Here is an 18,400-nt window from a genome sequence, read left to right as displayed (position 1 = left end):
GGCAAATGATTGCTAAAAGAAATTTTCGCCAAGGTGGAGATTTGTTAGGAAATTGGCTTAATTTCTTTTAGATAGAATTCTTGTTTTGTGTGGAAATAATTAGTTTCCTAATTGATTTTAGTTACTTAAAGTAGTAGTCAAGGAATATTCTATTGAGTTTAGAATTAGAAGTTATTTCCTATACTATGCAACTCTAGGAATTAGAATTGGTTTTCTATTATTATTTGGGTTTTGACCAAATAATGTTCTCTATAAATGGGTGGGCTGGTATACTACAAAGAGACATGCAAAGGCATACAGGAGGCAACATGTAGCCTTATACATGGGGTGGTGAGAGAGGGTTCTTGGGAGATGAGAGATGTTATACAAGGGTTGGGTTTGGATTCAAGTTGTATTCTTGTATAGGGTTTTCCTCTCATAATAAAGAACGGGTTTCTCTCCATGGACATAGACTCAATGGTGGAGCCGAACCACGTTAAATATTGTGTGTTGTCCATCTCTCATGCTTGTGGCTTGTTCCTCATTAAATTGTTGTGCACTTGATGTCTCAATAGTTGTTTGTTCCGTGTTTGGATCCTAACAAGAAATTTTTAAAATATAACAAAGAAATTACATTTTATTACTATTCATATCAGTCCACACGTGATAGTTATATTAGACTTACGTGGCATTTTCTGATTCTTACAACTCAAATTTTTTTGCCTTATTAACAAATTTGGATTGATGAATTATTAGGGTTCACAATCGTCCCTACACTCTGTCCAACCTAAGATATCCGGCTTGAAGTCATGGTACCTGATTCACGATCAAATCAATATAGTTGCATCACTGTCCAGTAATTAAGTCATGCAATTATTTCAACTTTGAGGAGGATTGGCTTAGCTCAACCTTCTACAATTTGATGGACAAACTGACATTAATTTATGCTTTGCCCCTCTAAATTGGGTCTTAGAAACAATTTGCCTTCCAAATATTTTGAGTATATACAGTTGAGCTCCTACAATGACCAATCAAAGAATACAGATAATGTTTTATCCAAAAATTCAATGATAATGACATTAACGGCCAAGTATAATAGCTGTATGGTCAAAGAATCAGAAATATTCTAGGAATCTTTAAAATATGCAACGCTCCAGTCTCTGTTTCTAAATTATCAAGTTAGGGTGGATCCAACAATATTCATTGATCAGAAAAAGTTGAGAGAAAACATTTGAGTGTTCTCATTTCTCACACAAGAAAACCAAACCTAAAGCTATGTTTTTCTTTATTTATTTTTTTTCAATATTTGTGTTTGGATAGGAGATTGTTTGAAATGTTATTTAGAATAATTATTGTAGCATTTTTTAAATGATCTAATGTATGTGAAATAAAAGATAGTTTAAAAAATAAAAAAAATTGAATTTTATTATGCAAACAAATAATTTTTTGTAAATAATGCCAATTCAAATGCACTTGTTTTGATACTCAAAACAACCTTTATAATGAGAAAAAATGTCCATGCATGTAAAAAATTGATGTATAGATTTAAGGGTTTCATGTATTGTGTTCTGAATACATTCCAAGTCTTCGGTTGTTAGGGAGAAACATCTTAGAGAGAGGCTATCAAAGAACCTAAAATGTAAGTCAGGAATTCAATTCTGAGCTAAAAGTTTAACCTTTTAGATTTTGGACCCTTACTTATATATCAAATACTCTTTCTTTATCTCTCAACTAATGTGGGATACAATTCCTTACACATAATCTAACAATATTTCCTTTCATAAGTAATCTCTCACATTGAATCCAAGTTTACAAACTCTTCTCTGAGCTCACTTTAATACTTAACACAAAATCATCTTAATACATAAGGTCACCTTATTTTCCAATCATGGACCAACTCTTTTCAACATCTAAACTGGATTTTGGACCCCTGCCAACCCTTGACTCTTTGGTCTAACGCCAACTGGACCGTCTGCCAAATCCATAGTGCACCTGATCCAACACTAGTCAAACTCCATGATACTTTGGTCCACTACCCATAAGAGAATTTTTATCAGTTCAATTCTGAGAAAAATTCACTTGTCCATGAGTAATTCAGATTCATAACTAGAAAATTTGATATCATTTGTTAGGCAGAAACACCTTTAAGAGAGATCCCTTGGGATTGAAACACGGAACAAATGACCATTGAAAAATAAAAACACAGCAATTTAATTAGAAACAAGCCACAAACATGAATGATAAATGACACACAAGATTTAACGTGATTTGTTAAGAAATTGATTTAATTTCTTTTAGACAGATTTCTTATTTTGTGTGGAAGTAACTAGTTACCTAACTGGTTTTAGTTATTTGAAATAGTAGTTAAGAAATTTCCTATTTTGATTAAGATTAGAAGTCATTTTCTATTCTATACAAGTTTAGGAATTAGTACTGGTTTCCTATTGTTATTTGGATTTTTTGCCAAATAATGTTATCTGTAAATAGGTGGGATGACATATTATACAAGAGACACACAAGAGGTGACATATAGCCTTATATATGGGTGATGATATAAGGTTCTTGAGAGATGAAAGATGATATACAAGGGTTGGGATTGAGTTTAAATTGTATTCTTGTATAGGATTTTCCTCTCATAATAAAGAATAGGTTTCTCTTCGTGGACGTAGATTCAATGATAGAGGCGAATCATGTTAAATATTATATGTCGTTTATCTTTTATACTTGTGGCTTATTTATCATTAAATTGTTATGTATTTGATATCTCAATAGTTGTGTGTTTCGCACTTGGATCCTAACAAGTGGTATCAGAGTTTGATTGCGAGATTGGGTTACTCACAAGCACTTGGATCCCAACAAATTGAATGGTTGGATCAAGAGTTTGGTGGTTCAAGGTTGGATCCTGGTTAACTATTGAGATCAAATGGATTGATAGTTGTTACTAATTAAATAATTTAATGAATGATATCCTTGTTTGAATAGTTTGGCAAAAAGCATTGATGGTGAAAAATAGAAAACTGAAAAGCATGGAGACACTTGACGGTGAATCTAAGCAGGTGATTCAAGTGTTAAGGAAAAGGTGGAATCTAGTGTTGATTTTGGATGTGAATCGGTGGAGACTTTCTCATACCTCCAACAGTTGATATTTCATGCCGGTGGCTTTTAGATCTCGGTTATGTTCTTTAGGTGGTGTGGCATGTGTTCTAGAAAAACAAAGAGATTTAATTTCCAGGTGCCAGAAGATTTTGATAGTTACAAGTATTTTGTTTTGGATGGAGTTTTAAAAATCACACATGGCGAGACAGTTCTGAGAATGGAAAGAAATATGGTGATTTTATACTTGATTGCCTTAATGATTAGAGATAGAACTCACAGAAGGGGATCTCGAATTGCAAGTGGTGGTGAGAAGAAATCTTATAAAGGGATATGGTAAATTGAGGCACCTTCTCATGAGTCAACTGGAAGTTGGATTTGGAGTAACTACACATGTTCATTTGTGTCAGGACTATATTGATCCGGGTATATAATTCTGTAACATATTATTTGATAGTTGAAGGCAAATGGTTGCTAAAAGAAATTTTCGTGAAGGTGGAGATTTGATAGGAAATTGGTTTAATTTCTTTTAAACATGTTTCTTATTTTGTGTGAAAGTAAATAGCTTTCTAATTGGTTTTAATTACTTAAAACAGTAGTCAAAGAATTTCTTATTTTGTTTAAAATTAGAAGTTATTTGCTATTCTGTATAAGTCTAGGAATTAGCACTAGTTTTCTATTGTTATTTGAATTTTTAGCCAAATATATTATCTGTAAATAGGTGGGCTGACATACTACACAAGAGACACATAAGAGCACACAAGAGGCGACATATAGCCTTATACATGGGTGGTGAGAAAGGGTTCTTGAGAGATGAGAGATGGTATACAAAAGTTGGGTTTGGATTCAAGTTATATTCTTGTATAGGATTTTCCTCTTATAATAAAGAGCGGATTTCTCTCTGTAGATGTAGCTTCAATGGTGGAGTCGAACTATCTTAAATATTGTGTGTTGTTTATCTTTCATACTTGTGACTTATTTTTCATTAAATTATTGTGTGTTCCGCGCTTGAATCCTAACATGATTTGATGCCATCATTGAATTTATGTTCACGGAGAGAAATCTATTTTTTATCATGAAAGAAAAATACTATATAAAAATATAACTTGAATTCAATACCAACCATTATATACCATCTCTTATCTTCTAAAAATCCTCTCTCATTCTTTGTATAAGGCTACATATCGCTACTTCTAAGATTTATTTTACCAAAAATAGAAAAAGCAAGTGAAGGTGACAATAGTACAAGATAAAACAAAGATTAAAAAAATTAGAGAAGAAAAGATTGAGAAAAAAAGAAAAGAAAAATAAGAATAAAGAAACTAAGTACTAGTGGTCAAACCACTACTTTTAGAGTAGTTGGTCACCGGGGAGAGTTTTAAAACTCTCTTTGGATGTAGGATCAAATCCCCCCTTTGGGTCCCCACTTCCCTCTCCCCCTTCTTTTGACCCCTTTGGATCCCCCAATTCCCCCACTCCCCCTCCCCAACAAATTTCACCAGTTGGATGGTGGTTCAGTCTCCTCTGAATTCTCCCTTTAACCTCTTTAGGTCCCTCTTTCCCCTCTCCCTAGCAGTCTCCTCCCCTCTTCCTCCTTCTTCTCCCTTTGATTTTTTTGGATCCCCTTTCCTTAACATAGAGTAAGAGCAAATATAGAATAAAATATATAATGTGCCAAAAAAAAAAAAATACTAGTGATCAAAACCATAGATTGGGTCTCTCCTTATTTCCCTTCCCCCCAGGTCAAAACCAAAGATTCAACAAAAATTTATTTAAACAACCACACAAATTTGGAGAACAAGCTCATATATGAATCAATCTAGTAATTATCCAAGAACAAGTTATGTCTCCATACCATTGCCGCCGCCAACTCTGTTGTCAATCGCCACTGCCTCCATTGCTTTTTTCATATTTCCTCGCTATCCCTTTTTCTCTGTTTCAAACACACACCGACAATGATGAACAGGCCTTGTAACAATTTGTTTTTGGGATTTAATAGCCCATGAAATTGGGAAATTACCCTTCTATGAATTGGAATATGATTTTCTATCCATAATCTGATCTACCCATATTTGTTAACGGGTGATTTTCGTTGAGTCCATTTATGATTGAATATGAGCTATTGCATCAGTGTGTGTTTCTAATATTTCTAGGAGTTGTCCGAAGACTTTGGAAGAATTCAGTTTCGATTTAAGCACGTTTTTACCCACATTTTGTGTTTTTTTTTTATATCAAGTTTATTGAAATATTGAAACGTTAAGGCTCAAACCTTGAAAAAAAAAAAACTTTAAAACTGACATTGGCAATTGGAGCGGGATGCTTCAACTCTGGCGTCTTGTTGGGACAAGTCACGGTTTTAGTGTCTTACTGTATACTGTATACGGGGAAGGATGAAGAAAGATAAGTAGTAACGTACAAATTATGGTTTTAGTACTATTTGATTGCATAAGGGGAAGGAAGAAGAAAGATAACTGGTAACAGATTTTTGATGGGCATTCTCGGAGTTTTGTCATATATTTGCCGTGACATTACAGCCAGTTTGTAAATCAACGTTAGTTGACTGACACAGCCACACAGGGATGTTTTTGTTATGGAGCTTTGAGTTTGAGGGACCTTTTCATAGTTTTGTTAAAAATGAGGGGCTGGTTTGTTATTTGATCAAACCATAGGGGAAGTAAATGTAATTAACCCTAAAATTTTAGGAAAAAGGGGAATAAAAGGGTACAAGGAAAAGGAAAATCGTATCAGGTAAGAGCCAGCAAGGAATACAGAGCACATTACAAGAAACAAAGAACCATATGCAATTATAGATGATCAGAATAGCCAAAAAGCAAGTACAAAAGGAAAAACAGATGGATAAAGGAACGAGACTCCATTAATTGATTAATTCTCACTGACTCTCAAAACAGAATTGATAATAGCAGATTTCATGATTGTAGTAGTAGTTGATATCCAGCTATTGAATTTATGAAAAACAAGGGATCATGTAATTCATTATCACTATTCAATTCTGACATACTATTCAATCATGGAATGTTATCTAACACATCTTCAAGAAAACGCCTCAAGGAAGAAAAGGATGATCCTCCTTCATTAGGAGCCAACCTGCTCTTCTCTTTCATTTCCTTCACCTTCTCTCTGATTTCATTCTCAGGATCCATCAGATGTTTAATCCCTCTTTCAATCACATCTGCACTCAAAATCTCACTGCTCACACCCAGTACGAAATCCCTTTTGAAATCTATTTTGATCTCCACTGCCATTGCCAAGTCTTTCACCATTAGGAATGCATTCTGCTGCTGCTCTGCATAAAGCGGCCAAGTTGCCACTGGCACACCGCACCAAACGCTTTCCAATATTGAGTTCCAACCACAGTGAGAAACAAAGCCCCCCACAGCAGGATGGGATAGAACTGCCGCCTGTGGTGCCCATCCAATAACTTTTCCAACAGCTGCAGTTCGCTGCAAGAACCCTTCTGGCATGACTTCATCCAGGTTCTCATACTCACTTGGAAACTCAAAATTTTCTTTGGGTGAAGGCCTTCTCAATGACCAGAGGAATCGATATCCACTGCGCTCGAGTGCATAGGCAATTTCCTTCACTTGGTCACCATCAAAACTACCTGCACTACCAAAGCAAAGGAACACAACAGAACATTCTGGCTGAAGATCTAGCCATTTCATAATCATCTCAGTTTCTTGATTTTGACTATTGCTTCCCTTCAGATTCAATACAGGCCCTACTGCATATACTGGTGGGATGGTTTTATCATTGCTCAAGGCGTGAATCGCATGGGATTCTAACTCAAGGAAAGTGTTAATTATGATTCCCTTGGTCTTCCTGTATCTTTGTGCCTGATCGAGGAACATGTCGACACCTCCATCCTTCTCAAACAATGCAGATGACAAAAGTTTAGCTGGAACAGGATTGATGTAAGTAGGCAAAGCTAATTCAACGTCTGAATTCTCGTAATGGCTCACATCTTCATTGAGATCATCTCTCAGACTTTGCAACTGGAATAAAACGCCAAGCGTTGCAGCACCGCCTGGGTAAAATATATAGGAAGGAACCCCAAATTCATTGGCTACATCAATCAAAGAGGTGCAAAACATGTCTATGACGATCCCACCAAGATGCGACGAAACAGAATTGGATATTTCGGCAAGAACCTCCCTCACACAACTTTTATGGTTGTCGATAAATCGAAAGAAAATCGAAAGAAAAGATGACAATTGAGAAGAAGGCTCTTCTTTCATGAGCTCAAGGTACCTTATGTGCAAATTCGGAGTTTCTACCAACGAATTTGTGTAGCTACTGACATTTGGATCAAAGGGCTGCTTCATAATCAGGACGGTGATCGATAATCGTTCATCACATTCAACGAGAAGCTTTGCTAGTTCAACACATGATACTAAGTGGCCAATCCCTGGTACAGTAACGAAAACCAGCTCTGCTTTATTCATTTCTTTCGTTTTCTCTGCTAACGAAAACGGCAGATGGGATGTGCTTATGAGCAAAGTTCGGTGTGGATAGATTTGTGGCTCTGTTGGGGGAAAATGGGAAACCAGAGGAGTAATAAATGATGGAGAAAAGGGAAATTGGAAAGTGGCGACAAAGGAAGCAAATGAAGAAAAAATTGGGGACAGAGGAGGAAAGGAAATTTGGAGAGTGGAGACACACTCAAAATTACGTTAAAATTATATAAATATTATAAGAATTTAAGGAGACAGTGGGGCCCAACGGCCGGTGCCCCCAATGCCCCCACCTTAGATCGGTCGCCGGTTATTACCACAATTTTGAGAGGAATTAGACCCCGCCTTCAAGCCTCTCAAACCCCTAGTTTTGACTTTTTAACCAGTATCTCTGTCCAAGCAAGCTTCTCATGTCTTAGTCCTATTATTTGTCAAGCATATCAATTAAAAAAAAGGGTGCCTAGTATTTGGCACTCGTTTCAATTAGGCGCCCTTTTCAATGATAAATTGGTTATGTTTTCACATTTCAAATTATGACTAATGCAATGAACAAATGACTTAATTTTTTGGGATAATTGCAGAAACCTCCCCTGAGGTTTCTGATATTTGCACTGACCTCCCCTGTGGTTTGAAAAATTACACTGACCTCCCCTGAGGTTACTAATCCTTTGCAAATTTAGTCCAAACGATTAAAATATTATTTTAGGGAGTGAAATTAGAAATTTGTACCAGATTTGCCCTTTGTGCTACATATCCAATGAATGACAAAGTACTATAAATCAATTAACAATTAATAAATTTTAAGGAGTATAATTTATGGACAAACGTGCATTACTCATTTAAAGTACCAGCTCTTTACGAAAATTTTACTTTCAAATATTTAATTTATGATAAATATATCAATATTTGTAAGTAAAATTAAAAAATTGTTATAGTAATATTCTTGCAAAAAAGAAATCGATAGGTTATTTATTTAATATAAATTAAATATTTTTTAAAAAAAATAAATGGCCCATAAAGTATTAATTTTTTGCCAAAAATCATGCCATCATCTTTTGCTTATTATTTCCTTGCTATGCATGTAATCCTTAGCTAATGTCTATAATTTTTGCCTAACTTATATGTGAAAATGATATGACCATACTTCTGTTAGGTGGATGCAGCAATATATGATCAGAAGATGCCGAGAGAAAAGTCTTGAATATTCGCATATGACCAAACCACCTTAAGCTATGTTTTCTCTTTTTTCAGATACCGTTTCAATACGCAAACCTACCATTATAATGAGAATAAATGTCAATGCATGCGACAGATTGATGCATAGAGTTTAGAGTTTCATGCAGTGGTGGAGCTAGGATAACTTTCCAGTGAGGGCACAAATGATAGAAAAATATTTTAATTTTGCGAGAAGTACTTAATACAATAATAATATTTACAAATCAAATAGCATATGCATTCAATAAATATGCAAAACATGCAAGGAACCCCATATTCAATAAATATGCAAAACACAGCATTTGGATTGTGAAAAACAGTTTTTCAAAAACAGGCCCAAAAACAAGAATCCAAACGGACTTTTAGCATAACAAATCCATTCGTAGGCTACGAATCCTTAAAATGTAGCTAGTATTAGTACTGCATTCATAATAAAGGGGATGTATTATGTTTGTTATTATTATTTTTAATATTTTTTCTTGTAAATGATGAGATTTAAGAAATCAGGAGGGATTAGAGGGATTAGAAGCCAGAGCCTCCTCTAAGTTCTAGGGGTATTTTATTTGTTATTTATTTTTTCACTGTCTATAACTATAGAATTACTTGCAAATATACGAGTTGATTTTTACAATTACTAGGAATAAAAACAAAATTTTTCTTAAACTTAATACCTTAAATGAACAAGTTCATTTGGTCAAAGGGGGCTCGCTTACACATGAGTGGGGTTAAAAAACATTCTTTGAACTTTTTCATATACAAAACTAACTTGTTGCTTTGGCCAATAGGGACACATGGTATTCGTATGTACGCCCTAAAGATTATGATTTTTTTTATACAATTTAATTATTTATATTTATTGAATGGCATTTGTCTTATTAATTATCTTCAATTAGTATAAACGATACATACATTAATGTAATAATAAAGTATCATAATTATGACAAATATTAACTGGGATTTATTTTAAAGATTTATATTTATAGTAGTAATAAATGAGAAACTATTAATACAAATAGATTTTTTTTTATCTGCCAATCATATTTGGCGTGTGGATTTCGATGCCTATTTTATTAATAATGAAATTAGGAAAAAGTACAACGAAGGAGGGGGACATAAAGCCTTTACCTCCTGATGTAGAATCTAAAATTACATATACCTATCTTATCTAAACAAAATAAATCCTTAGCTAATGAAGAAAAATCAGAACTCAATTTGTAAACGTCAAATCGCCCATGTTGAATCCAAGAACCTACCAAAGCTTCTGCAACATCATTTGCCTCACGGAAACAGTGGAACACTACGGATCCCTCTTAACTGTTGCCCGAATGTCTGCCGGAATCTGAAACCTTCCTTCCAATACCCCAACTAGAACCAGGGAGTCTAGTTCCAAACACACCTGTGATTTTCCATATTTCTAGCAAAGCTGAAGACCAACTAAAAGTCTAAAAGAGCACGCGCCTCCGCTTGTAAAGAATTTGTCTTGCCAAAGAAATCTGAAAATGCACCGAATTCAATCCTTACAGTTCCTCCTCCACTACCATGGTTCGCTATCATGGGTCACGGTCGTATCGCGGTCTCGATTATTCCACATCTGTTGTGGCATATCGGTTGAATATCGGGTGATACACACATTATAGTACATGAAAGTTTCCAAATTTTTTTTAAAAATTACTAAAATTAGAAAAATACCAAAAAATGTATAATTTAAAAAATATCTGAGTTGACTAGAATATATCGACCGGTATCATGCATCACAAATTCGAATCGGTCAATAACGACCGAGTCAGAGCGAGTCATCGCGGATATAGTAATATCCATAATTCGGGGATGGGTATCGTATCTGTCCCCTCTGTTCCGGTTACGACTAGGCGGATACGTATCGGTATCCGCCGATATTGCAGACCATGTCAACTAGTAACACCTTCTTGCAACACAGCCGAACCATCTGTATTCAGTTTAGCAAACTAGGAGACGGAAATTGCCTCTTAACCATTTTAGAGAGCACCCGTGGCCGATGATATGTCAATGCAGTAATGACATCTCTCCAATTAGCATGCCAATGACACGTTTTAATGGAACCACCACATCTTGAACCACCAAATGAAAAATCTGCACGACAACAATCCTCCTCCTAAAACCGTACCACCTTCTCAAGCATGGCAGGTATCTTGATTGGCTCCATCTATAAGAGTAAACTGTGCTTTAATTGCAATCAAAAAGTGAAAGGCAGGATGCAGTAAGTACCAATTATTGCAAGTAGAACAGCCGGCACCACAACTAGGTGTGAGTAAATGCTGCAAAAGACATACTCTGCTCTCAATGCCGCAGTAAAATTGTCACAATTTGGTCCCATCATTTTTGGTTTAGCACTATAATACTCCCTAAACTTTTACCAACTCCGAAGTTTAATAAACAAGTTTAGCTATTCACTGTTACTATTAACTGAATTGTAAGTCTACATTGTAAGTCCATTTCACAGTCACGGATTGCATTTGACCTACAAAGTACCACGTAGAAGATTAGAATAGCAAATCAAAGTGCGAAAGGGAAAACAGCAGAAAGCCTAACAAGCAAAAACAGAAAAAAACATCGACTTTCAAAGTAAAATTAGTTATAGCAGAGTTAATGGATATAGTAATGGTTGATCTTCAGCTATGTATTTAAGAAAAAGAAGCAATTATGCAATACATTATAACAATTCAGATCTGACAAACAATTATGGAATACTATCTATTACATCTTCAAGAAAGCACTTCAAGGAAGCATAGGATGATCCTCCTTCATTAGGAGCCAACCTGCTCTTCTCCTTCATTTCCTTCACCTTCTCTTTGATTTCCTTCTCAGGATCCATCAGATGTTTAATCCCTCTTTCAATCACATCTGCACTCAAAATCTCACTGCTCACACCCAGTACGAAATCCCTTTTGAAATCTATTTTGATCTCCACTGCCATTGCCAAGTCCTTCACCATTAGGAATGCATTCTGCTGCTGCTCTGCATTAAGCGGCCAAGTTGCCACTGGCACACCGTACCAAACGCTTTCCAATATTGAGTTCCAACCACAGTGAGAAACAAAGCCCCCTACAGCAGGATGGGATAGAACTGCCGCCTGTGGTGCCCATCCAATAACTTTTCCAACGGCTGCAGTTCGCTGCAAGAACCCTTCTGGCAAGACTTCATCCAGGTTCTCATACTCACTTGGAAACTCAAAATTTTCTTTAGGTGAAGGCCTTCTCAATGACCAGAGGAATCGATATCCACTGCGCTCGAGTGCATAGGCAATTTCCTTCACTTGGTCACCATCAAAACTACCTCCACTACCAAAGCAAAGGAACACAACAGAACATTCTGGCTGAAGATCTAGCCATTTCATAATGATCTCAGTTTCTTGATTTTGACTGTTGCCTCCCTTCAGATTCAATAGTGGCCCTACTGCATATACTGGTGGGATGGTTTTATCATTGCTCAAGGCGTGAATAGAATGCCTTGCTCAAGGCGTGAATAGCATGGCATTCTAGCTCAAGGAAAGTGTTAATTATGATTCCCTTGGCCTTCCTGTATCCTTTTGCCTGATCGAGGAGCATGTCGCCACCTCCATCCTTGTCAAAGAATGGAGATGACAAAAGTTTAGCTGGAACAGGATTGATGTAAGTAGGCACAGCTAATTCAACGTCTGAATTCTCGTAATGGCTCACATCTTCATTGAGATCATCTCTCAGACTTTGCAACTGGAATAAAAGGCCAAGCGTTGCAGCACCACTTGGGTGAAATATATAGGAAGGAACCCCAAATTCATTGGCTACATCAATCAAAGAGGTGCAAAGCATGTCTATGACGATCCCACCAAGATGAGACGAAACAGAATTGGATATTTCAGCAAGAACCTCCCTCACACAACTTTTATGGTTGTCAATAAATCGAAACAGAATCGAAAGAAAAGATGACAATTGAGAAGAAGGCTCTTCTTTCATGGGCTCAAGGTACCTTATGTGCAAATTCGGAGATTCTAACAACGAATTTGTGTAGCTACTGACTTTTGTATCATAGGGCAGCTTCATAATCAGGACGGTGATCGATAATCGTTCATCACATTCAATGAGAAGCTTTGCTAGTTCAACACATGATACTAAGTGGCCAATCCCTGGAATAGGAACGAAAACCAGCTCTGCTGTTTTCATTTCTTTCATTTTCTTTGTTAACTTTAGCCAGTTGATTGAAGATTGAAATCCAACCTTCGTCTTTCTATTTTCTAAGTAGTTTGCATGCGCACGCCACGTGTATCTTATCTGTTTACATTAAAAGCAGATGTGATGCCTTTCACTAGTGAATCGAACAAAAATCAAAACTACCATGTTTCCAGGATTTTTACTTGATAAATTTAAATTTACTATCAATAAATTGCTTAGCAGTGTTGAATTGTGAAATTTTATTATCAGTAATCAAGCTAATCATTAAAGTCAATATAAAGTAGTTTCTTTCTCGTTTTTATATTTAATTATATTTATTTAGGGTTAAATGCACTTAACTCTCCTCAATTTTATCTGCAATTGAACTCATAAAATAGGCATTTTGTCCCCTTACTTGATGTTTTAGAACAAAAGTACTCTAACCATATTATGAGTTCAAGGGATAAAGTGCGATGCAAAGTAACATTGTGAGAGTTTTATAGCTATTTATAACTTTCCAAAGTTATAGTGTCCTTCGTGTTATTACATTTCTTATTACATTCCTATTTAAAGATGGCAGCGGAGCAAATTTGAAATGGGAGGAGTACCCTTAACTGATCCGTTCTCCAAAAACTATCCCTAGCCCCCTCCCCATGCCCACTATCTCTCCCCCTTGCACCCTGCTAGCTCTGGGGTGTCCCTATCTCGCACCTCCAGCATTTTTATTTTTTTTGCTTGATTTTAATTTTTTATATATGTAATACACTAATAATGAACTTGCTAATAATTGTTTTACATTTTTTGCTCCAAAATTCAACATGAAATAAAGTTTAAAAATTATTTTGATCTTTTGAATTTATTTCTCTATATCTGATTTTATATAAAATCAATCAATTATCGTACTTTTTTTTATATATCTATAAGCAACATCAAAATAGAAAAAATAAACTAACGTAACAAAATTATTGGTTAATGACAATAAATTAACTAGAAATATTGCATTAATTTATTACACGAAAAATCATATTATTGATTTTAATATTACATACATATAGTTTTATTGTATTGTATATTTTTACGTTCTACATATCTAAATATATAATATTAAATTACTAGCGGGGAGCAGGATAGGGGTATTTTTCCCGTCCTTCCGACCCATTTAAAGCGGTAGGAGAAAGGTCTCCCCCGACCTTATTGGCCATGGATATCCGCCCTATTGTCATATTGAATCCTATTTTTAAATTTATAAAATCACAATTAACAATTGCTGAGAACCTCTGGTGATGCACCGCATCTGTAGTTGTTACTTGTTAGGATCAATTAGGGATAATTTCAAAAACCTCCCTTGAGGTTTTTAACAATTTCATTTAGCTTCTTTGAGCTTTTGAAAATTACATATATCTCCTTTGTCATTTAAAATGATAATACTACCTTAAATGTTTTAATGAAATTTCCTTGTTTGGTATGCTTATACTTAGAATTACTTTTAAAATTATTTTTTCATTCTTTTTCCTTCTTATTCATTTTTTAATTTTTTTGCCAATAAAACTGTAGAACTACCACTATTCCCTCTAGTTTCCACTGTAACCAAATGTCAAATTAGTGATTTTTTTATGAGTTAATTTATATGTAATCCAATGATTTTACTGATATTTTTTTCTAATTTTTTGGTATTAAAATGAACAATAAATCAAAAAGAAATGGCCCAAAATTACTACTAAATTATGATCATCCCACTTCTCAAAAAATTCATAAACTCTAAATGAATTATAACCACATTTTCTTTTCTATCTTCTAAATCTAAATCCATAATAGAATACCATCAAAAGTATCCTATCATAGTGATAAAATTATTATTATAGTTGTTTATCAAATAGTAGGTATGGACATGAAAAATTTGGTACCATTTCCTTAATTATACTAAATAATATTATAATTGTATACAGAAATAAATTAAAACTCATTACACAAGCGCATGTTTGGGTATTCATTTAAAAATTTGACCAAGTAAATATTATTTTAAGGTTTTGGTACTAGCACTATCAAATCAAGGGAAGTAGGTGTAATTTTTCAAAATCAGGGGAGCTCAATGAAATTGTTAGAAACCTCGAGGAGGTATCTGAAATTATCCCTATTAATTATTGGAGACTAGTGATAGGTTAAAGAGGGATAATGTAATTATTCTCTTCATTAGTTCTGAGGTTGAAGTAGTTAACTTGTAGATTTGATAGTAGGAAACATTCGTAGATGTTCTTGGTACTATAGTTTTCTCTTAGATGTTTAAATATATTTGGAACTTTACAGTGAAAATTTTTATTAAATTTTTAGATTTGGGGTATCTATTATTATTCATATTTGTTTTACATGCATATGTTTGTTGTTAGACATGATTTCTGTTACTAGTGTAGATTTTAATATTTAATGAAATTTTGAATTGTTTTATAAAAAAAAAATTTATGAATCTAATCGTTAGAACAACTTCTGCTATACTGTTCACAAAATGTCCGTTCTTAAAAGCATTGCAAAAATTTTATTGTGATTTTCTCACTTTTAAAACAGTAAAATCACCGCAATGAGTTGTTTCCACTTTCCAGCCATTGAAATTGTGATCTTCGGGGAAATTCAACCACTCGAAGTCTGCAACATATCCAGAGAAAACCCACCTCAAAATGCGGGGATCCAAGATATATTTTGGACTATTAATTTCAGACTCCTCGCTTGAGGTTTTTAATATATTTTATTGTCCTCCCTAAAGTTTTGAAAATATTATTAACCTCCTTGAAACTCTAATTTTCTTGTAACCATTCAACTCAATTTTTGAAAGAGACACAATAAAAAAAATGATTCCAGGAGAGAGAAGATTTTGTAATTTAACAAGTGCCCCTTAACTATTGTTCACCATAAACAAGATAAAATAAGCCAAATTAATTTTTTTTTTCACTGTATGCATGATCCAACTCATTCTTTTCACTTTCTAGTCTATTATTAGCTATAATCAACAAGAAATTTTCATCATCCGCTACTAAAAAATAATAGCTTTCAAAGTTTAACAAAAGAAAACTCTTTTCTCTTATCTTAAGATGTTGTTATTACCAGTGGCGGAGCCAGAAAAAAATCTCAGTGGGGGCAAAATAACACTAAAATTTTTTATCTGCTCTTTTTCTAGCTTTTTAAGAAAATAAATTCACCAACAAGTACAAATGATATATATATTCCATGAAAAACATAAAAAGACAAACTCAAAATTATTAATGTAATAATAATTTTATTTCAAAAACAAACTAAACTATTTACAATTGTTCACGACCAGTTTTCATATTTTGATAACGGTTTACAACTTTCTTATTTTGAACTTCACGAAGTATATTTTTCTCAATATAAGTAACTAAACAATCATTCATCCAAGTGTCTCCCATTTTATTTCATAACCGATACTTCACTATATTCATAGCTGAAAAAACCCTTTCTACTGTAACTGTAGCAACAAGCAAAATCAAAGCCAACTTTAAGAGCATATAAACCAATGGATACACAATATCTCTCTTAGTCTCCACCAACCTTTGAGCTAGATCAGAGACTTTTCTTAAATCGAGAAATTCCTTAGCTGATTTCAAGTCATTAATATAAGTATCCAATTCACTGTCAAGTGCAAGAATATCCAACTTAGAATATCCAATTCAGTGTGGGACGGCAGATGGGATGTGCTTATGAGCAAAGTTCAGTGCGGATAGATTTGTGGCTCTGTTGGGGGGAAAATGGGAAACCAGAGGAGTAATAAATGATGGAGGAAAGGCAAATTGGAAAGTGGGGACAAAGGAAGTAAATGATGGATTAAAAAAGAGAGACCGTCGGTTGTGGGGGGAAAATTGGGGACAGAGGAGGAAAGGAAATTTGGGGAGTCGGGGCACACTCAAAATTATGTTAAAATTGTATAAATATTATAAGAATTTAAGGGGGACAGTGGGGGCCGTGCCCCCAATGCCACCACCTTAAATCCGTCCCTGGTTATTACCACAATTTTGAGAGGAATTAGACCCCGCCTTCAAGCCTCTCAAACCCCTAGTTTTGACTTTTTAACCAGTATCTCTGTCCAAGCAAGCTTCTCATGTCTTACTCCTATTATTTGTCAAGCATATCAATTAAAAAAAGGGTGCTTAGTATTTGGCACTCGTTTCAATTAGGCGCCCTTTTCAATGATAAATTGGTTATGTTTTCACATTTCAAATTATGACTAATGCAATGAACAAACGACTTAATTTTTTTCTATGGACAAAACTGCGTAAACCAACTAAGTTGTAAAGGTAGCAGAGTCAATGATGTAGGCACTGGATCCCAAATAACTAACGTGGAGGTAAGTAATGTTTCTACAATTTTAGAAGACATTATGAAATGGTCAAAACCTCGATGGCAGTTTCTAAAATTATCCCAATAATATAAGGAAAAGGGAATATTGACCCAAAAAAATCCTTTCCAAGTTGTGGCTTATATCACATGAAATACTTTGTGTCACGGTTGCATAACATAGTTGTATCACCGTCCAATAGGCCACGATTGTATCTCAACTTCCAGCGGAACTGGCTATGCTCTAATTTCTGCAGTTTCATGGAAAATTTGAGGTTAATTAATTACACTTTGCCCCTCTAAATTGGGTCTTAGAAACACTTTTCCCTCCCAACTACTTTAAATATGTACACTTCAGCACCTACTATGATCAATCAAAGAATAGAGATAATCTTTTGTTTAGAAATTTCAATGATAATGACATGACATTAAAGGCCACCGACAATGGCTGTATGAACAATATGTTACCCTTTGCATGAGTACCCTTTACACCGACAATGCTGAAGTGACATGTATGCAAAGCGCCTCTCTCTCTAGGTGGATGCAGCAATATATGATCAGAAGATGCCGAGAGAAAAGTCTTGAATATTCGCATATGACCAAACCACCTTAAGCTATGTTTTCTCTTTTTTCAGATACCGTTTCAATACGCAAACCTACCTTTATAATGAGAATAAATGTCAATGCATGCGACAGATTGATGCATAGATTTTAGAGTTTCATGCAGTGGTGGAGCTAGGATAACCTTCCAGTGAGGGCACAAATGATAGAAAAATATTTTAATTTTGTGAGAAGTACTTAATACAATAATAATATTTACAAATCAAATAGCATATGCATTCAATAACTATGCAAAATATGCAAGGAACCTCTTAATGCGCTATGACTGAAAAGACAAAATCTTTTAGCATAACAAATCCATTCGTAGGCTACGAATCCTTAAAATGTAGTATTAGTACTACATTCATAATAAAGGGATGTATTATGTTTGTTATTATTATTTTTAAATTTTTTTCTTGTAAATGACAGTCACCGTACCCCAAAAAGTATAATTCTCCAAGATACAAGGCCTCAATAATCATTACATCTTGTTTGCAGAAGCAATAGAATATCTAGTGCGGAACTTATTTCTAT

General features: G+C 34.6%; 1 protein-coding gene and 1 pseudogene across 1 annotated transcript; both read right to left on the bottom strand.

The window, feature by feature from the left end:
• Positions 1 to 5,883: 5,883 nt before the first annotated feature.
• LOC113772358 (anthocyanidin 3-O-glucosyltransferase 2-like) lies at positions 5,884 to 7,562 on the bottom strand. Its single transcript, XM_027316949.1, has one exon. The coding sequence runs from the start codon at positions 7,533 to 7,535 to the stop codon at positions 6,099 to 6,101; it is 1,437 nt and encodes a 478-aa protein (XP_027172750.1). The 5' UTR covers positions 7,536 to 7,562; the 3' UTR covers positions 5,884 to 6,098.
• Positions 7,563 to 11,389: 3,827 nt separating this feature from the next.
• Positions 11,390 to 12,959, bottom strand: LOC113772357 (annotated as a pseudogene).
• Between the last annotated feature and the right edge of the window lie 5,441 nt (positions 12,960 to 18,400).

This window comes from Coffea eugenioides, chromosome 5, assembly GCF_003713205.1.
Source record: "Coffea eugenioides isolate CCC68of chromosome 5, Ceug_1.0, whole genome shotgun sequence".
NCBI lineage: Eukaryota > Viridiplantae > Streptophyta > Magnoliopsida > Gentianales > Rubiaceae > Coffea > Coffea eugenioides.
Note: the sequence above shows the minus strand (reverse complement) of the source record. Positions and strands in the feature narration are given on the sequence as shown.

Excerpts from the sequence above, each read along its gene's own strand:
- LOC113772358 (XM_027316949.1), bottom strand. The coding sequence starts at position 7,535 with ATGAATAAAGCAGAGCTGGTTTTCGTTACTGTACCAGGGATTGGCCAC.